This window comes from Bombus flavifrons, chromosome 4, assembly GCF_040668555.2.
Source record: "Bombus flavifrons isolate JBK064 chromosome 4, iyBomFlav1_principal, whole genome shotgun sequence".
NCBI classification, from domain to species: domain Eukaryota; kingdom Metazoa; phylum Arthropoda; class Insecta; order Hymenoptera; family Apidae; genus Bombus; species Bombus flavifrons.
Genome location: NC_138445.1, coordinates 10,539,772 through 10,561,386, shown reverse-complemented (window position 1 = coordinate 10,561,386; position 21,615 = coordinate 10,539,772). Strand labels below are relative to the sequence as shown.

General features: G+C 28.3%; 4 protein-coding genes and 1 long non-coding RNA gene across 11 annotated transcripts; 2 read left to right on the top strand and 3 right to left on the bottom strand.

The window, feature by feature from the left end:
- Positions 1–99: 99 nt before the first annotated feature.
- On the bottom strand, positions 100–5,631 carry LOC138178909 (transmembrane protein 268). 5 transcript variants are annotated; one of them, XR_011172855.1, is made up of 7 exons: positions 5,348–5,487; positions 4,211–4,803; positions 3,704–4,084; positions 3,355–3,522; positions 693–2,083; positions 491–623; positions 100–266 (listed from the first exon to the last, which is right to left on the bottom strand). XR_011172855.1 is itself a non-coding variant. In XM_069111255.1 (6 exons), the coding sequence occupies exons 2-6, from the start codon at positions 4,796–4,798 to the stop codon at positions 184–186; spliced, it is 1,416 nt and encodes a 471-aa protein (XP_068967356.1). In that variant the 5' UTR covers positions 4,799–4,803; positions 5,487–5,631; the 3' UTR covers positions 100–183. The 5 variants fall into 5 exon arrangements, 3 of the variants coding, with proteins under 3 accessions (XP_068967356.1, XP_068967355.1, XP_068967357.1); XR_011172856.1 differs by having other exon boundaries at positions 1,888–2,083; XM_069111255.1 differs by lacking the exon at positions 491–623 and having other exon boundaries at positions 1,888–2,083; positions 5,487–5,631.
- Positions 5,632–5,692: 61 nt separating this feature from the next.
- Positions 5,693–7,930, top strand: Ttc19 (tetratricopeptide repeat domain 19). The gene is made up of 4 exons (XM_069111262.1): positions 5,693–6,270; positions 6,385–6,647; positions 6,748–7,055; positions 7,118–7,930. The coding sequence occupies exons 1-4, from the start codon at positions 5,971–5,973 to the stop codon at positions 7,312–7,314; spliced, it is 1,068 nt and encodes a 355-aa protein (XP_068967363.1). The 5' UTR covers positions 5,693–5,970; the 3' UTR covers positions 7,315–7,930.
- On the bottom strand, positions 7,691–9,839 carry Catsup (zinc transporter catecholamines up). Of its 2 annotated transcripts, none has more exons than XM_069111259.1 (3): positions 8,682–9,839; positions 8,524–8,605; positions 7,691–8,452 (listed from the first exon to the last, which is right to left on the bottom strand). In XM_069111259.1, exons 1-3 carry the CDS (start codon positions 9,645–9,647, stop codon positions 8,277–8,279), a joined length of 1,224 nt encoding a protein of 407 aa, XP_068967360.1. In that variant the 5' UTR covers positions 9,648–9,839; the 3' UTR covers positions 7,691–8,276. The 2 variants fall into 2 exon arrangements, with proteins under 2 accessions (XP_068967360.1, XP_068967361.1); XM_069111260.1 differs by having other exon boundaries at positions 8,530–8,605; positions 8,682–9,838.
- A 197-nt stretch (positions 9,840–10,036) lies between these two features.
- neb (kinesin family member nebbish) lies at positions 10,037–21,586 on the top strand. 2 transcript variants are annotated; one of them, XM_069111244.1, is made up of 12 exons: positions 10,037–10,354; positions 10,432–10,983; positions 11,067–11,613; positions 11,698–11,925; positions 12,007–12,135; positions 18,173–18,333; positions 18,572–18,772; positions 18,985–19,257; positions 19,788–19,860; positions 19,930–20,099; positions 20,184–20,646; positions 20,719–21,586. In XM_069111244.1, the coding sequence occupies exons 1-12, from the start codon at positions 10,248–10,250 to the stop codon at positions 21,436–21,438; spliced, it is 3,624 nt and encodes a 1,207-aa protein (XP_068967345.1). In that variant the 5' UTR covers positions 10,037–10,247; the 3' UTR covers positions 21,439–21,586. The 2 variants fall into 2 exon arrangements, with proteins under 2 accessions (XP_068967345.1, XP_068967347.1); XM_069111246.1 differs by lacking the exon at positions 18,985–19,257.
- Positions 13,138–14,284, bottom strand: LOC138178916 (uncharacterized). Its single transcript, XR_011172857.1, has 2 exons — positions 13,552–14,284; positions 13,138–13,362 (listed from the first exon to the last, which is right to left on the bottom strand). It is a non-coding gene; the product is annotated as an uncharacterized LOC138178916 (long non-coding RNA).
- Positions 21,587–21,615: the final 29 nt, after the last annotated feature.

Here is a 21,615-nt window from a genome sequence, read left to right as displayed (position 1 = left end):
TATTTTGTTTTTCTTTATTATATTATCTGGATTATCTATTATATCCATGATATGAACTTCGTTGTGTTTATACTCAAATATAGTAAAAAATAAGTCAGATAGTAGAATAATGGATATTAATATGATTATCTTTACAAATCTCTTAATAAATACTGTTGTGCATTCATTCAAACATTAATATTGCTAATTAGGGATACCTGCTGTAATATCATACCTAACTAATGGGTCATTAAGATAAGCACACCATGTAAAGCCAGGTGGATATCCTGAAAAAATCATGCACAAAATTTTAAATTAATATCTTTTTGTTAAAAGTATGAAAATATTATGTAGATGAAATAATTAAATATGTATTTGAAAAAGACATTTCCTATTTTGTGTTATGGTATTTTTATGATTATAATGTAATTATATGTATAAACGACATATAAAGCAATTACCTATATCATGTTTGCATATATGATAAGAATTCAGATTTAACAGTACTTACAGTTATACTATTTAATGAATGATTTTCATGTGCTCACAAAATGTGGTTGAAATGAAATATCAAAATGTATTGCCTTTTGTCCAGCTGCATGCAAGTAATATCCCTGGATTAGTCAGTGGTTAGTGACAAATACCTATGTTTTAGGAAAATATTTATATACATAAGGTATATCTAGATATTTAAGGCTAGACAAACGACTTACACAAAGTAGTTAATTTACTTTCATGAAAAGGTTTTTTACAATTGTACCTCCACCAAAAAAAACATATATATTATGTGTATATTTTTATTTATAACATCTGTAACAATAATATATATATAAAAGTGCTTTACATTTGTTTTATATAAAAGTAGAACAACTCTATTCATTTATAGGTATTAAGTATTTTTTAAACGGAATATAAAAGTATACAATATATTAATTATATTTTTTACATAATGCATCGATATGTTCAATTAGGACGGAATTCAGAGATATATAAGTTCATTGTTGTATTTTTTTTTACAACATTTATAATAATCAATTATTCGCAATTATGACAAATTGCTTTAAGCTGTTTTAATATCATTTCTACAATTGAATAAATTGTGTTAACTTAAATGAATACTGGAACTTTTTTTTTACAAGTCAAAAGATATTCAGTTTTATGATATTCAAATTCCTCTTAATCACATATAATTTATGTAATATAAGCTTTCCAATATTACTATGGGAAAATTATATAGCATCACATATATAATATATATAATTTTTCTATAAAATTCATTATAATTATAAAAGCATGTATTAAATGTCTTTAGAATTTTAAAATAATTTGATTTGTAGAGAATAATGTAACAATAATGGAATGGTTATAGCTTTCCCTTTTTTAAGTGTTAACAACCTATCTCTTTTATCACTTTTTTGTGCTTAACATAATGTGTCACTGTATTTTGTAAAATGGTGAATGTTATTTGGATTAATTAAAAATAAAGCAAAATGAAACAAATGAGCTTAGAAAATTTGATATCATATATAAAATATATGAATTCTGATTATATAAATTGGCATACTTTTAAAGTACTGCCAGATTAAACAAGAGTATAATATAAATATCTGAAACAAAAATTTTTTATAATCTCAAATCATTAGAAGAAATAATATAATATTATAGAATATGTAGTTTTGTGTATATATCTAATAGTTACTAGTGATAGTAACTACCTATGTCGGTTAATTATATAATATTAATTAACTTCAATTTGCTGTTTCTTTACATAATGAAATATAAGTTTCTCATATGTGTAAAAAGTAGATCTAACTACCTCGAATTATGATTACATTATAATTATGATTGATTGTAGCTATTTTCCACCAAAGTTCGGCATCAAAAAAAACGAACGAAATATTAACTTGCCTCTAGGCTTGTACTTAAGATGGTCCTCAATAAATTGACAAGGACAACGGGCGGAGACACAATGTCGTGGTGGAACAGATAAACCCGCGATGTCTCTATTACGTTCCTGTGAGTCTATAACCAGATCAAGTCTGCGGCGCACAAAGTGATGTGCCCATCGAGATGCATACCTCAGCAACAGCAACTCCGCCCGTTCCTGTCAACACATACCATCATCATTCAGAAACCTAGAGTCAAAATAATAGTAATAATGTAAATCCGTTTCTTAAACATCAATAGTCAGCCGATGAAATTGAAAAATCTGTTATGCATAAGTGGTAACATTATCAAACATAAATGCATCCCAGATTGTATTATATTTTAAGAAAATTTTTACCATTTACCATTTTACAGAAATATTTTCTACATACATGTATATTAAGCTTGTAATTCTGAATTATTTTAATTTACATACTATGTACAATTATATAAAACACTAAAAATAAAGCTTGTAGTACGTACACATATACGTGTAATTATACAAGTTTTATACAAATATAAAATTTAATAGTAATATCATATTTAATATCATATTAGTCAACAAAAAATATAATTAAGAAAAACAATACCAAGTGTATCATTAAAAATCCAAATCACCAAAAAATAATTCTAGAAAAATATTTCACTTATTAATATCATATGTAAACTTAATTGTAATTAATATTGTTACAAGTAAAAATCTTGTATAGTTAAGTACATAATTATGAGTAGTTTTCATATTTCGTATAAATTAGTTTCTCTAGTTGTCATTCATCAATATAAATTTTGATTTGTCTATTTTTAATATAGCTATTACACTTTAATATAGCTATAGATCTATTTGAATTCTTTGACTTTTAAAATATCTTTTATTTAATGTAGATGTCTTGCTAAAAACCATTGTAATGGTGATATTAAAATTAATTTCAATAAGTTCAAAATAAAAATTATTAAATCTATTAAAATTGTTTTGAACAATACTGTTTTTAATTTTTATATCTATCAAACAGTTTTGCTTTAAATGCCTCTATCTTTAAGAAAACTACTCCAGCTAGGACAGAAATCTCTGCCTTGAACATGAGGCTTATTGCGTAACCATTCTTCTATATATTGACACGGACATAAAGCCGATGCTAAGTGACGAGGTGAAGAAGGATTTCCACCTTCTTCGTCTACTGTCCAATCCAATCGACGACGTAAATAATCCTTTGCCCAACGTTGTACATAGCGGCAGAATACTTGTTCGCTTTTACCCTGATATATTTTTTTAGTTTATTTTATAAAAACATAAAATATTGTAAGAATGATTATAAAATCGAGGAAAATACCGTTCATTTTTATAAAATGTACTTTACAAAAACATCATATATACTATAGAAAATATATGTTAAATAAGTGAATATAAATTCAACTTATATAGTACAAGTACTTAAAATAAAAATAACATACCTGCTTGCGAGAAATTCTGGTGGTTGTATTGCCTTGTATTACAATATCACTATTATCTATATCCATTCGCTGTTGCAATTCTCTTTTTCGTCGCATTTCGGAATTTCCATCTTCTCCAATTACTCTTCCTTCGCGTTCTTCACGTTCTATAACTTCTTGTAATTTTTTCTATTGTAAAATAAAATAAGTTCTTGAATATATTATATAAATGATATGTAACAAAATATAAGCAATTTTTTAACAAAATTGTTAATTTTAATTGAAAATAATACATATAACAACGTACAATACGTATAACAATTACATTAAGCCTCGATAGTATAAATTAAATATATTTAGTAACACTTACGATGCAATCTGTAGTATCAAAGTATATAAAGCAAAGATTGACTTTGTGACATGAAATTTTTCCTCTATCATCCAATCCAAGCAATATTTTATGTCGAAGTAAATGTTTGTTCACTTGACCCATACATTTCTCAAGATTGTGGTTTAATTTTATCTTGATGAACATGCAAAAAAATATTGCAGCAGCATTGAGGACTAACCACATGACACCAAGCCCAAATAAAGTAAGACCAGTTACTCCAGAAAACAATAAGCCAAGTAATACAATAAATGCAGTAAATATCCAAAGCACAAGAATTCTCTTGTAGCACACATTGTACATATTGAAACGTACATCGTTCACAAGCAACTCCATTATATGTACGTAATCCTCTACTGTAAGCTGTAAAAATTTAATACATTAGCTTATACATAAATATACATAACTTTACATACAAAAAAATATAAAATAAAATTATTGATTTTTATAAAACAGTGTAAAGGAAATAAAATATAATTAAACAATTACCGTTAAACCTTGAGCCATTAATTCTTCTGGTACTAATTCTGGACGAAATTTAGCTGGAGTAATCCATGGCCATCTAGTATTAACTGGTAAAAGAGTAACTATAGTATCCCCATTAGCAAAACCTTGTCTAATGTTTCCAATAGGTGTACTTATAATATTATTAGTAGTACTTCTGCCATTAGATACATCTCGGAGATCAATAGTCTTCAGAGAAGCACTCTTAGGATCAGAAACTCTTACATCAGATGGTAAATTCAGGTCTGGACTTTCAGATGTAATGGAACGACTTAAACCTGACCTATCTAAATTAATTTGGACGGATTCAGTTGATATCACAGCACCTCTATATTCATGATTTTTTGATTGTTGATTATCTGAATTATCAACAGATTTTCCAATTTTCTCAACATTTACTGTTACTGATTCTGGCTTTATTACAGCTGGTGCATTTGTTTTAGTTTTCTCTTCTAAACTATTATTATCTTTAACAGGCGCTTCATCTTCAAATTGGACCCAATTTTTTGTTCTTGAAGATATGTTAGGTGAATTAACTGCTGACACATGGTCAGTTGTATCTTGTGAGCTCATTTTCACTGAAGAAATAATAAAAAATAGAGCAAATCATATATATGTATGTAATTAACGTTCAAAAATATTAATTATCTATATTTCATATTTTATTACTTTATAGAATGTCTTTATTTAAACAATACACAAATTATATTAAACTAATTTTTATATTAAAATACATTAAAATATATATATTTGCAAAATATGCTAAATATGGTGATAAATGTTATTAAACAGTGATTTAAAAAAAAATAGGGAGTGTCCATGGACATGTAATTTGCAACATAAACATGAACTGGAAATATATATAAAGTTCTCTAGAATAAAAAAAAGGTAAGTCATCATGTTAAGTAATACCTATATCAACATGATAATAAAGTTTCAATGAAACAAAAAATATGATACCACATATAAAGTACGAATATGCATAGGATCCAAACTTCGGGAAATATTTATATGCAATCCTTATCATGAAGTTAACGTAGATAATATCATATATAGATATATATATACTTTATGTTTGCTATGTTTGTATATAAAATTATGATACAACTGAAACTTTCTTACCTGTTGTGATATGACCTATCTCATATCCGTAAGGTGAAAAGGTACGTAATGCATGAAATCAAGGTGTGCAGCATTGCTATACGAAAAACAAGGGTGGGGCGAAGAATACTATAACGACATTGTACAATATCGTACTTACATATAATTATATATACAATAATTTGTCATAAATGTGCATATATCTTTATTTCTATATCGTTTCTGAATACTTAGTAGAACATAAGTAAATAATTATACATATTAATTAACATAATAATGTGCGCTGTTTTGTAAAATTACATACTACGTTTTTGGTATAGTTTCATACACGTGACACATCTCATACATTTACCAGAGAGTTTGCATCTACTTATACACATAATGTGTATTAATTCAAATTGATTTCCAATTCACTTGTTACAGTTACTACTACTTTGTAACTTACAACTTTGGATACACGTGTGTATATACGTAGAATTGAGAACAGAGTATTCGCTTAAAGCAATTGTTTTTCACAAACATTATTAGAATTTGTTTTCATCCATGTGTGTGTAGATGTATATAGTTATCAAAAAATTATGTAATGAAAAGTATATGTAATTCACCATCACAAAATTATATTAAAACAATCACAGTTCGATATAATGTATTGTCAAAAGATAATGATGAATACATTCAAATATTTTCAAGTGGTTACAAGGTCTAACTATGATATTGTAAATTTCTGTCTATTGAATAAAAAAAGAAGTATATTTATGATATATTCGCAACAAATTAATAAGATGAAAAAATGTTATAGTATTAAACAAAGGAAAAATTTGCCACAAACTAAACATTTTATTCTATCAGGTAGCTTTTTATTTAATTTATTTTTTCCTAAAGAAGAAAAAGATGATGTTGAGGAATTAACAATGACAATTAAACGATCAATTTTATTAATTCAGGTTAGGCATAACACTCTTATATTATCATAAAAGTGTTAACGATGTTGCATTATTATATTAAATGTAAACTTCTTATTTTAATATAGTTTTAGCAATAATTTTCAAACTTTATAGAAAGAAGAATTTCTAAAAGCAGAGCAAATGCTACATATTGCTTTACGTCAAGCACAAACTTTGCAACATTATGATGGTATAACTTATGTGTATGATGTAATGGCAAATCTAGCATATGATACAAATGACTATAAAAAAGCAGAAAAGTTATTTAAATCAGTTTTACAGAGACTAATAGCTAAGGGAGTTCCACAGGATGATTTAGCAATTATTCATATTAGTCTTAAGATTGCTGATACATATGATAAAATAGGAGATAAACAGTAAGCAATCATGTAACAAATTTCATCTATTTTTTAAATTTTTATAAAATACAATATCTAATAATTTAAAACAATAAAATATTTTATTCTGTTAATGTAGAAAAGCAGACAATGGTTACAAATTTTGTTTACAACATTTACAAAATCATTTAGCTAAAGACAGTGAAAATCTAGATGTATTACAATTGTTAGGCTTAAATTTAGAAAAATATGCATCTATGCTTTTCTCACAATCGCAGTATAATAATGCTCTCGAATACTTTACTAAAGCTTATGATATATCCATAAAAATAAATGGTGAAGAAAATGAACAAACTGTTATTCTATTAAATAACTTAGCAAGTGTCTGTTATATACTACAAAAATATGATGAAACTATTAAATATTTATCTAAAGCTGCAGAAATAGGTAATATCAATACAAATATTGTTGTACTTGAATTGCTCCAAATTAGATTATTATATTTTTAGGAAACAAGTTACCAGATATGGTTGAATTAGGTTTCATTCATGTCAACTTGGGACATGCATTTATTTCAAAAGGACTTTATGAAGAAGCAAAAAAAAATTGTAGTAAGGGAGAAGATTTAGCAAAAGCTAGAAATGACAATGAAACTGTAGTGGAAGCTAAAAAATGTCTTGAACAAATAGAAAGTTTAATATTGTAATATAAATGTAAATATTAAATTGCAGTACTTTAACTTGTTTAACTTATAGGTATATTGAAATTGAAAATGTATACAGTGAAAAATTATTAAACATATTATACATATTTATGATATATTCGTTATATATCCACGTTTTATTTAAAAATTAATTGGTAGAATGAAAGATAGTTCTATATCATATATAAATATTATTGACCTTAATAAAACAAATTTGCATATAATTTTATGAATTTTTACATTGTGTTTAGATAAAATTAGAAAATTCTTATTGTAATATACAAAAACTGATATAACTACAGAAAAATGTATAATATCTTAATTGAAATTGAAATTATGATTCTTGTAATTATATAAAGAATATGTTTTTATGTATACATATACAAAACATACAATGTTTATTTTCATTTACAGTAATTACATGTCTATATATGTGTAAGCAATATCTATAAAAAATAAATAAATGTAACGTGTAAAAAATATATCCTTTCACAATATAAATGAAGTTCTAACACAATTTTCGTAAAAAACATCGTTGCCAATAATTAAACATAAAATGGTTTGTAGAAATAAACATGTAATACGTTTGAGAAAAATATATTGAATGTGTAATGGGTGATTGTATGTTTATTATTTCTTATGAAACTAGTAATAAATTATTTTAGTGTTTCAGTATATTTTAATAACGCGTCTTTTCACGATCTTTCTATTTTTATTTGTGACGTGAATGATACCTAAAATGTACCAATTTTTTTCCATAATGCTAATATCTATGATAATTATACAGTATCGTTTTCACTGGTATTTATGTTATACAACATATTAGAATACTCACTAGCATTCATTAAACAATACAATTAGAATATTGTAAAAATATAAACTCTAATTTTGAATTCTTATTATAGCAGTTAAATGAACTCTTATTAAGTGATCACAATATGTTGTTAAAAAAATTTTATATAAAACTATTCATACTCTGCTATAAGTACCATCATATATACACCTAAGAGAAGCGCAATAATTTCTTTTACAGACTGCCTAAAATTAGTATCTATTAGAAGTTCTGGTATTACAGAAACAGTAGCTATATAAATGAATCCACCAGCTGTGAATGGAAGAATCCACATAGTTGCAAGATCACCTAAAATATTTAATTAAATTTTAGGATAAATATAACACTTATTTGAATTTAATTGATGTATTGCAACTTACTCTTACCCATGCCTTCTGCAAGTAACGATACATAAGTTCCTAATAAAGCACCTACAGCAGTTGTAAGTTGAAGCATCATGGCCTAAAATCAAAGTCACATTATATAATTCTTATCATAACAATTTATTCTGCTAACTTCATCTTTTTTTAAATCTTACTTTTCTTTTACTATAACCACTTTGTATTAAAATAGCAAAGTCTCCTATTTCATGAGGTACCTCATGTAACAAAATTGTAAATGTAGTAATGTAGCCAATATTTTTACCAGCTAAATAGCTAGCTCCAATAGCAAGACCATCTGTGAAATTGTGTAAAAAATCAGCAACTAAATTTAAATAACCAGCAATTTTTATTTCATTCTCAGAATTTTCCACTTTTTCTTTAAAGTTTATATCAGATTTATCAGAACCTTTCTGTAATTTCTTATCATTTTTATTTTTTTTTGACAGGTTTTCTGTGACATTATGTACATGTATGTGACCATGGTCTGTTTTAATAATTCTCACTGCTTTTTCAACAATTAAAAACATAATGATACCTAATAATACACATAAACCAACAGACATATCATGTCCATGTTCTGATTCTTCATCACCTTGGTTATGAGAATGTGAATGCGAATGTACTTCTTCGGAAGACGGATGTGTATGAGGAACCAAAGCATGAGGAATTAAATGTAAAAATGCATCTCCTAATAAACCACCAGATGCAAAACTTAATAATATCTTTAACAGTGGTTCACTTTCTTTAGTATTATCTAGAGGTACAAAGAACAAAATAAGGAAGGGTGCTGCTGATATAATTAAGGTAGATGCAGTAGCTCTGAAAATCACTTCGTTGTAAGTCCTGTCAGACAAAACTGATTTCTGCTGATGGTCATAGTTATCATCTTCATGTTTATGTTGATGTATAATTTCATTATGATATATAGAATGTTGTTTTTCTAAGTACATTTCGTTAGCTTCCTTGGAATACTTAAAACTTGGTGACTCGTCATGGTAATGAGCTTGACAAAGAGTCGGCAAGTTTAGAAGTATAAGTAATAAAAACGTCCCAAGTGCTATTCGTGAAATCCATTTATTCGCATGGCTTCTTCGTTGGTTATCCTGTGCCGTCGTGATCATTTCTATAATTTTGCACAGACTTGTTGAAACACAACCGGTTTACGTATCGTTGTTGGTGTAATCTTAACATCCGTGCAGAAGTGTAAAAGTGTAACAATTTTGATATTGTAGTTATGGTGTTAAACAGAATTAAAGAATTGTGTCATGATTGCGGCCACGTCAGAGGTTGATGCGTTATCACTTTTGTTCTTTTAAAAAAATAATAGATTAACGTTGGCAGCATTGATTTGTTAATATTGGCTATTCTGGTAGTTTATAAATTCAAAATTCAAAAGATGGTTACAAAAATAGTTAAGATATTATATTTTAACTAAAATATTAATAAATTAATCAGTTTTAAAGCCAAAGTTTGTTGTTAATGTATGAACAATCGGTGTTAGTATTGAACCATTAAGCATAATATAATTTTTAAAGTTTATGTCATTTTTATATTGTTATTACGAAAAAATTCGTTACAAAGGATCCAAACTGTGACGAACTGGTGAATATCCTCCCAAATAATCCATGTGAACTGTCAAAGAACAGAATTTGAGGAGGTTAGTTGAGAGGAAAGCAAATCTTGTCGTACTGATGGTGTTTAGTTAAAGAAATTCCATCATTATGTCACATAATACTTTAAAATCTATGGGACATGGATTTTGTGATGCCATTTTTTCAAGTTCGCCTATTAATTTCGATAAGGAGAATACAAACTCTTTAAATGAGAAGTGAGATTTTTTTATATTAATACATTTAAACAAAAATCAAAAACTATTATATATTAATTTTTTTTATTATTTTGTAGCGAAGGAACATGTTCTGATATACTCGATACACCTCAAAGAGGAGTCCAAAATGTTACTGAAAATAAATGTTTAAAACTTGAAAAGCGTAAAATATTACTTGACAATGATACTGAAAATTTGAAATCAACAAATATACCTTATACTATAAATCTGTCTCACTCAAAGTCTATAAATACATTTCAAAGAAAACAAGTTTTATTTCCTGAATATGCAGCATCTGATTCAAAGTATAAAACCTCTACGAAAACAGTGTCTGCAACTTCACTGAATGAAAAGACTTTAACCATGCATTCTTGTACTCCCAAACAATATAAAATTCATACTACTACAAGCAATTCAAAAATAAATATCTTGCCTCCAAATAAAACACCTGTAAAACGTTATTTTAGTGACAACATTTTATCACAAGCTACTCCTGACTGTTTTAATGTTGTTCAAGTTGAAACACCATGTGGTAAATCACACGATATTGGTATTGAAGATCAAACTGTATATGAAGGAGAAAATAGTAATTTGACTGTAGGTATACGTGTTAGACCTTTGAATACAAAGTAAGTTATTAAATTCTTATACCAAAAGCTTTTCTTTAGATAGTACTATGATTTAATATTTTTTCTATTCTTTATTATTTCAGAGAACTAAATGATTCAAAAGTTATATCAGTCGTACAAGTAAATGGTCAAAATATTATTGTCACTTGTGAATCTGTTCAACATACTTTCACATATGACCATTGCTTTATATCACAAATAGATGCATCAGAACCTAGTTATGCTAATCAGGAAATTGTATTTAAAAATATGGTTTTACCACTAGTACAAAATGCTTTTGAAGGGTATAATGTTTGTTTATTTGCTTATGGACAAACAGGCTCTGGTAAAAGTTATAGCATGATGGGTCAAGAATCTGCACAAAATAATACAATACCACTCGATGAAGCAATTGGTATTATTCCAAGATTTTGTCAAGAAATATTTACGAGGGCATCTGTTAATATGAATATTAAAACTACAGTAGAGATTAGTTATTTTGAAATTTATAATGAAAAAATACACGATCTTTTAACAAATGTTAACAGTGGAGTAAAAAGGGCTCCTCTTAAAGTAAGAGAACATCCTGTATTTGGACCATATATTGTTGATTTAAGTCAACATTGTGTGCAAAATTACAAAGATTTGCAGGTATGTTTATAATATAAGTTATAATTGCGTCTGTTGTAAGATTATTTGTTGATTATTAAATTGTTATAAATATATTTCTCTTAGACTTGGCTTAAGGTAGGCAATTCACAACGAGCTACAGCAGCAACTGGAATGAATGAAAAGAGTTCAAGATCTCATAGTATATTTAGTATCATATTAACACAAACCCAAAAAAATAATCAATTAAATAATGAATCTGTGGATGCTAGTCGACGTAGTAAAATTAATTTAGTAGATTTAGCAGGTAGTGAAAGATTGAGTCAAACTTGTGCAAGCGGTGACAGATTAAAGGTATGTCATATTACATTTAATTACTTGATTATAGTCTGGTAATTTTATTCATATAATAATAAAATTAATTGTACTCCAAAGGAAGGAGTATCTATTAATAAATCACTGCTTACATTGGGAAAAGTAATCGCATCCTTGGCTGAAAACACAAGTAATCGTAAACGAGGTTTTGTTCCATATCGTGAATCTGTTCTTACATGGCTGCTAAAGGTAAGTGTTATTAAGTCATTGACACAAGATTCGACATAAGTAAATAATTTTTTTTTATTGTATCTTCAATGACAAAGTTCTTTGTTGTAACAGTCATTAAAGCTGTTATGGCTTCTATGGCTTTAATGATTAGTGAATCATTACTTATGTATATGATTTCTTTTCTTATACAATATACAGAAAACTTAAGTTAGGTTTACTTTATTTTTGAAGATGTATTTTTTTATATAACTTTATGTACATATTCAGTCTTATAAATTATTCAATTCTTCATTGAATATCTAGTTAATCTACTTTTTTAAAATATTAAAGCATTTCTGGAATAGTATAAATATATGTCAATTTATAGTTTAATGCAGTTCATATTAACTGTAAATGCAATTATTGGTTATGCTAGATTTTGGAAAAAAAACAGATAATATTATCAGTTGCTTCATAACCTTGTCTTACTCATGTACAGAATAACACATTATAAAAAATTGTTAGGATGTACATATATTATGTACTTGATTGATGATTTTTTGCGATATTTGTATAAAATGTTTCAATATATGTATCATTTAAAATAATACCTAAACTACTCATTTCATTAATATGAAAATATTCTTTTTAATATTATTTTAAAAAATCAATAAATTGTGCATTATATCAAGTAGCAGAAGAGATATAAAATAACATAAATTATTCATTATGTAGGTTTTGAACATGTAAAATTGTTACAAATACAAATATAAACTTAAAATTTTTCGTTCTGCGAAAAAAGTATTTAAAGGTAAATAACATTTGAAATCATCACATCATAATATAATACACGTATCATAGAAGTTTGGTACAATAATTCTGCATTCCTTATATACGAGGTACGTCTGTTTCGGTATCAATTTTTGGAAACCATATTAAAATGCTGAAACATGAATAAGTAAACATTCTATTTCTATTTGACGTTTTTTGTTATGTTATTCATTTTTATACATCCGTTATTTTCTAAAACTTTCTTTGACGTTTTCTTATCAGTTTTTGTGATTCCTTCTTTAATGTCTGTGCAGTCATGTTCTTCTTCTTCTTCGTGAATTTCTTGGCAAGAATTCCTTCGCGATTTTTCTCGTATATAAGCCGCGAGACTTCTTCTCTTGTTCTCCCGGCACAAATAACAATTTTCTTTCGAAAGTGCTTTTTGTTCATGGTGTTGTTGTGGCAATCGTTGAGAATGAACTTGTGTTGATTTACCTGAAAGATAATTTTCTTTTTCCATTGTATTCTATTTTTATTACTTTATGTTCTATTATTATTTCATTTTAAATTTTATTATTTCGGGAAAAATAAAATATTTGTTAAATACGCAACATCTTTTTTGTTTGAAACTAAGGTTTTTTTTGTCAACTTTTTGTCAACTTCTATAATCAATGGCCTTTTCACCTCAAAATATTTTTTTATTGTTAATCCTGGCTAAGGTTCAACGATTTTTTGAAAGGTAACTCCGTGCGTTGTTGCACGTAGCTAATCTGCTGACCTAACTCGTGGTTCTTGAGTCATTCTCAACCCGAAAGATATGTTATAATTGTCTCCCGTGAATGAAGTAACGTGATGCGTTACACGTATCGCATGAAACTCATGTGTTCAAAGAAAACTATTATGACGAAAATTATGTTAGTAAAGTGTAACAGTGACGAAAGATAATTATTGAAGATAAAAGAACCGATAGATAAAAATTTGATAACCAAGATCGTAATATTTTGTACGGGCAGTAAAAAAGATACCTTGATAAGATAAAAGTAATGCAGAATCATCATATATCTTCCTAGTCCTATTCGAATTCTATTATTGATTCTGTTATTTTTTCATTGCATTAATAGATTGCTAGAAAAATTGATAGATTGAATTTGTATCAAAATAGATGTTCCTTCCGGTAAGTTCATTATAGCATTTCGTAAATCAATTGCATAAAGATTTCATCTAAAAATGCGTGAATAATCGAGAGTTTCTCTACACACAACGCGAAGCATTCCTGCATATACAAATGCAGAATCTGTTATTGCAAATAGAATAAAAGGATCGTTCATCTCTGTTTATTCTCGTTAATGTGTCATGCTGGTTTCAAAAGATATTTTTAGATCTATGTATCTTTTTACCTGCATGCATATATATATATATATATATATATATACATATACATATATATTAGACTATTTTATTCAATAACAAGCCGTAGCAAAATATAAGTAATCGCAAGTATGATAACTATAACGCTATTATTATATCTATTACAATGGAATTGATCTAGCATATTATATTACAACCTTCACCGTATTTGTTATCGTAACGATGCAAACATGTTTTTCGTGTTTACGATTTAACTTGTTTTGATGCTGCGTTCTCCTTTTGATCATACATACATATGTAATTTTCGGAAATATGTAATTTATATGCATTTCCAAAATTTCATTAAGAAGACAATTGACACAATGAAATAGAATACGAAGCTTTTCCGATGATACCAATTCTTTTGTACTATTCTCACTATTTTATATTGTGCGTAATATGACGTTTTTCGAATTGCGATAATGATAGTTTCAAAGCCTAATATATGATAAATAATGCGGAGGACTGCCTTCAGGCAACCAATTCCTCACAACGATAACGCAAAGGGAGGGGCAACTACGTTGCACAGAAATATCTAAGAGTTATCTTACACTTATGCACCGGCATCGATTAAAAATATATAAATCATTTTTCTCAATTGAATCTTGAAATTCCTTATTATCATATTAATTAGAACACCGAATAATCATTCGATAGATGGATTGTAACGATTTTATGCAATCGATTATTTGTTATTATTGAATTGTTTAATTGATTTATGTTTTGATCATTTCTGTTGAAATCTTTATTTTATTCTAAGAAGAAAAATAAGCATTTGTTGAAACATATCACAGATTAGGATAGATGAATGCACGTACATTTTACGGATTAATAGTTCGAAATCGGGAGTCAATTTAAATACTTTCAAAATACTTATAAACTTTCATTAGTAAAGATAGGTTGTATTTTTTGTCGCATATTTCGAAGTTTTTAAATACGGAAAGTAAGCGATAAAAACGACAACGTACATAAACATTAATCATTGGTGTAGTATGATATCATATAAATAAGGGACATAAAGGGAAAACACCATTCACGAGATGTCAGTAAATAATATTAATTTCTCGAGTTAGATTATTCAAATGCTGAGAACCGTGGAAAACAATATAGCATATACCAGTAGATCATACCAATATATCATAGCAAATACCAATGATGATCGCGTGAAATTAGAATAAATGAAGTTATATATAGTAAATAACGAAATGATATTTATCGTGATGTTAATTAATGAAAATTTAATTATAGTATCTGTCTAAAGAAGAACGATAACAAAGTGATCATCATAGATCCTTAATATTATCTCTTTTTCCCTTCTTTTCTCTTTAGTAAGAAAGTTGTCATATGTGAGTATATAAAAAGTGATTCATTTTCATATGATTGAGACGTACCACAATTAAAATAATCTTTATTCCACGGCTGCTCGTAGTCCCGATACTGAGGAGCTCTAAAGAAACCATAGGTCAAGATTTCGGGAACGTAGACTAAATCCATCGTTCTAATCCGAGGTATCTTCGAGAATAATTAGATTCAGAATTTATTCTCTTCGTAGAAATTTCCGTATATATCTTCCTTCCTTCTTGATACTTTCAGTCAACTCTTGACGTATATCTTAATCCGCTTTTTTTCTATTCTTTCAGTTTATAATGAAACCCGCTGACGCGAGTTTGCACTGATTTTCTAAAACGCAGCTAAAACTCGTTTTACCAGTAAAATGTGCTAGGTATCGTTGTTTCCGGTTTTCTTTCTTTCACCAGTTGAGAACAACTTATTGATAGACTATCGAATTCGTGTTATTACATATTACTCGAGAAGAAGAAAGAGAGGAAAAAGCTGCGACCGCTAAAAAACAAGACAACGTTGTGCTCGAATTGCTGTGGTGTTTTACTTTGAACTAAAGAAGTACTGACGCTGAGCATGCAATGTTTATGAGTCGGTTATTCCCTCTCCATCGGATCTTGTTTCTCCTCTCCTCTCCGTTGTTACCGCGCGCCCTTCAACTCAGTGCTTTGCCCCTCCTTTTCCTCCAATCACCTTTGCGAATTTCTTGTGGATTTTGCGATTGTTTAACGCATTTCCCGCGCTTATTCATCTATGATATTGTCTCACGAATTTCTTAATCTGATCTTGTACAACTTTAACACGGTCTATTTCTTGTAGTGGTCAAGGTATGGCCGTTAAATAAATTTCTCTCTAGTTTCAATTCTCTACGCCGTTTTTTATCGTTCATTATATATGTACATATACTTGGCTTTTAGGATGTTATTTTATAAGAGATAAGAAACAACGTTGCTATTGTATTTTTGAAGGCTATTATTAGGAATCGTCATTAACACTTCAATAACACCTCACGCTTACTATGTACTTGTCGAGAATTGTATAACGATAATATTAGCTAATGTTTATTTTATGCCTCACCATAAAACGCAGTACGTCGTAAATGCTTACTAATCTCCAGAATCTTGTTGAAAGCGTAAAGAACTGTTTTTCCGATAATTATTATCCTATGATATAAGCATATCTTTCATGTTATAAATGCAAGTTCGTATAATAATACAATTTGCTCGTTTATTATCGAGCATTTAGCGATTAGAAAAGGGGGGGGGGTATATTTAAGTATATTTTACGTAAAATTTTATTTTATCGTGAAAACAAGATTATTTAAATAGTTATCACCCATGAAAACATTGTTGTTTTCAAAGTAGCAAATATGATCCAATAATTATTATTGTTGGATAGAATGTGTTTTATAACGAGATTTATTATGTAATTAAGTGAAACGAACACATACATTAGTAATATGTAGGTATTATTTCTCTACCAAACAATCGTATATTGTGAGTTATTTTTCAAATAATAGCAACTATGAACAGAAATAAAGTCTCGTTTACTGATAACATTGAATAAGGTGCAATAAAAAGTTTTTTGCCATATCAAACCTTGAAGAAAGATGCGCAGTTAGAAGATATTAATTTTTTTGTTATCTTAAGAATAAAATGAAATGAATAACGTAAAAAAAGGATTGTAACATATAGATATTTTATGTATAGATACATTTGTTTTATCATAATTATAAACTGATAATTATATTTTGATTATATCTTGATTAGAGACTTTTGTTCAAGTGTAGTTCAAGTGCGGTTCAAGTGCTTAAATTGATAATGATGAGATATGAAAAATAGTACTCTAACAAATTCTTTAAATTATTTGGTTCTGTCCAACATCGTCGATTAGTTAACGATGCATGTTGCTTCAATAAGTTTTATCGACAATGAATAAAGCCTTGCAATAAAATCTAAAAATTAAATAGATAATAAATAGATTTCATTAAATATAAAAAATGTTGAAGATAAAGATGTATAAGACTTTTTTCACTGTTGAATCATTGAATGATGACTTAGCACACCCTTGTGTATACGTACTATTGAGGAATTTGATGTTCTATCTGATGTCTTATCGTTTATTAATTATATCAGGATAACATTGAGAAACATAAACGTCAAGGTGTGATCGATAACATTGTAAGTATTACTTAGGAAAGATTAAATCGCAATCTGTCTTAACCGAGTGTGTGTTGTCTTATCATGCAGAATACTGATAATGATTATTTATGCGCAAAAGAATCGAGATTAAGTTAGATGAAACGAGTAAAACACGACGTGCAAAGCTAATAATGTCACTTCTTTAGCTCTATAATTTAATTACGACGAATCAATACAACGGAGATTTTACACTCGTTTAATTAAGTATTATGCAGTTCAATGACTTCATTTTGTTTTCTATGTACATTGGAACTTGTCTTTTTCAGAGTTTCTACGTTCCCTTATATTTATTAGAAACTGTTAGGTTTCCTATTTTCCAACATATTTTTTAAACTTTTATCCTTTTTTAAACATAGGAAAGCCTCGGAGGAAATTCAAGAACAGCAATGCTTGGAACAGTATCACCAGCTAATACACACGTAGAAGAGACGCTTGCAACACTCCGATATGCTTGTCAAGCTCGAGCCATTGTTAATCGTGTTCGAATCAATGAAGATCCACATGAGAAATTAATTCGGTAATATATTCTTTATGAATGAACAACTAATAATTCATTATTACATTCAATAAAATATAACAGATTTCCTTCCAATATGAATATAATAAATCGAACGTTCGTGTATAAAATAATTCTTCCACTTCGGGACAGATAAACAAAAGAATATCATTAAATATTATCGATACAGTTTTTCTAGTTTGCAACAAGCCTAACCTAAAGCTTTTAATTTTAAATATAATTGTGATCTCTCTCTTAGGGAATTGAAAGCGGAAGTATTGCGATTGCGCGGTGTACGTGAAGGATACGAAAAGCAACTTGGTATTCTTCCACGTCGTCTTCTCGATTCCGTCCCACCGGTTAACCAAAATAACGATGAAATTAAGCAGAAACAACAAGAAATTGATAAATTAAGACACCAGCTAAAGAAGACTGAAGAACAACTTGCGATTACTGAAATGTAAGTTAATATCAACGTAAGCTGTTATAGCTATTTTAGAGCATTAATTACAACAATTCGGAACAATCAAATTGTTTCAATGAGTAATTATCTATAATCATTATTAATATAATGTAGTTCCTATAATAAATATTTCGTCACATTGTTCCGGAAACAGTTCAGAGGATGTTTACCAATTGAAGATTTAAATATTTAGCTACATGTAATTGCAGGACTTGGCAAATGAAATTGCGGGATACCGAGGAAAAGAAAAATTCTGAAATAAAGTACTTACGTCGCTGTGGTATCGCTATTGAACTCGATTTTCGTGAGAAGGATAAGCAACCTTGTCTTATAAATCTCGCGGCCGATCCTATGTTATCTGGTACGCTTTTGTATCTCATTCCCCCAGGACTTGTTCGTATCGGAAAAAATTCAGGTTGTCAGAACTTTTCCGAACATTTGGATATCATGTTGGATGGACCACTGGTTAGGCCTTTACACTGGTTAGTTATTGGATTGGTTGGTTCGATGACTTGAAAGGATGCGGTTGTTGGTCTTGTTTCTGTTTTTCACTTTTGTTCCTCTTTTTCCCTCCTATGCTCGTTTTTCAGCTTGACGCCTATGAATTATGTTGGAGGAAACTATTTTACTTTGTTTTTGTTCCCTTCTCCTATCTACCTCTCAAGAGTGCATGTTCTTCACGGGCTTTCCTCACGATCTATTTAACGTCGTCCAAAATAATATTGTAATTAATCTGTTTGGTTAAAAAAATTTGCATGGCAGTATTTCATTATTTAGTTGTATGTATTATTCATTATTAACATTATTATGTTGTATTCACTGTATAGTATAATGATCCCGAAACGATTCCAAATACATTTTCATCGTGTTTATGAGCATGAAATGCTAATCATTTACGTTTGATGGAAAGATATGTCAAATATAATTGAAATTATTTATATATGCACCAATTTTAATAAATTATTTTAGATAGATAATTTTAATGGTTATCGATTTTTTATACGTTCAACAGTACTATTGAAAACAGTAATGGGAAACTTATATTATCATCAGAAATGGAAGGAGATACGTTCGTGAATGGACAGGTATAACATATTTTATGTTTATGATCTTATTTTATTTTTATCATTATTAAATTATTTATCATATCGTAGGTGGTAACTGGCAAAGTTATTTTAAAACATGGTGACCGATTAGTAATTGGCGGCAATCATTATTTTAAAGTCTCAAGTCCTTATGATGAACATAGCAATATACAAATTTCAGCGCAGGCTGTAGACTATGAATTTGCTCATCAAGAAATTCTAAAAGTGCAAGAAGAAAAGTACGAATTTTTAATAGTTCTTTTTATTCAATAAATGTGCGTGACTAAAAGGTATTTAACGTTATGTTACTTTTCATTAAATAGATTAAGGGCAGAGTTAGAAGAAAGTAAACAAAAAGCAATAAAAGAATTAGAAAATGCTAAACGAGAAGTTGAAATGCAATTGGGATCGCAAAAATTATCGTACGAACGTAAAATCGAAATTCTTGGTTCCACGGTCCAAGAGCAGAAACTCGCATTGGAACAAATTCATCAAAAGAAGAAAGAATTAGAATTGGAAAAAGAATTACTCGAAAACGAAGTTGAGACAAATAATAGATTAAAACAAATACAAATAGATCAAAAAAAAGTTAGCGTCGTGCCATATAAATCTAATTTCTTACAAGAACTGGAAAGCATTTTAAATGAAAGGGCAGCAGATGCCGAATTCGCTCTCAAAATGAAAGCTAGTGCAGAAGCAATAAGTGACGGTGGTATTAGCTTACATGAAATGCAAATATTGGTAAAAGAAGCTACCGAACGGTGTAGAGAAGTTGGTCTTAATTATGTAAGTATTTATTGCATAGATAGTAGTTAAAAAAATATATCTTTTCCATAAGTTTATTCGTTACATTTTTAGGAGTTTGATCAACAACAAATAATTGTTAATAAGAGTCTGAAACCAGTAGTTCGTATACGTAATAGAGATAGCATGAGAGAGACATTCTGGCAGCCAATGCGTTTTTTAGATTGGGTTCATCGTTTGCGAGACTATGATATAGAAGATTCAATAAAGGAGCTATGTACATCAGAAGAAACTTGGGAACCCTATGAAAATACAGAAACTTTTGAGGACTCCCTAAATAATAGCCGAATTTCAATAAACATTACACCAGTAAAAAAGCATTTAAACGAAAGTCTACAACAACTCTCATTAGATACGTCCATACTTGGAAGTACATTAATTAACCAAACGTTTGATGTTTCCAAAGATCAAGAAACCATAAATACGTGTCTTGTTCAAATGGAACTCGCTACAAGAACTTTACGTAAATTATGTAGTAGAAATGGTGGAATTCAGTCAGTTGCGGAATCACTTGATAATATGCAAAGTATCATTTGTAGTTTACGTGAAATTTTAGAAATAGAAGATATAAATAAATATTCCAATGAAAGTGTAACTCCTATGCAGAGTTTCAATAATAGTGTAATAGAAGATTCTGACACAAATTTGGCAGTTTCTAAAAATTACAATATAAAATCTGTTTCTCTGACAAAATCTACTTTACGCAATAGTATTAACGGTTTTGATAAGAAAAGTGTTAGATTTAATGATAAATTACAACAAGAATTAACCTAATGAAAATTAACATCATTACATAATATTTAACGTAATTAAATAAGATAACTATTTGTAGGGAGACTTAAAGCATATATTAATAATATACTTTAAAGACATTAATTAGAACAAAAAATATATTTAGCTACATTTATATGTAACTGTACCATTTTATTTCTTATTACTCATAAGGTGTTA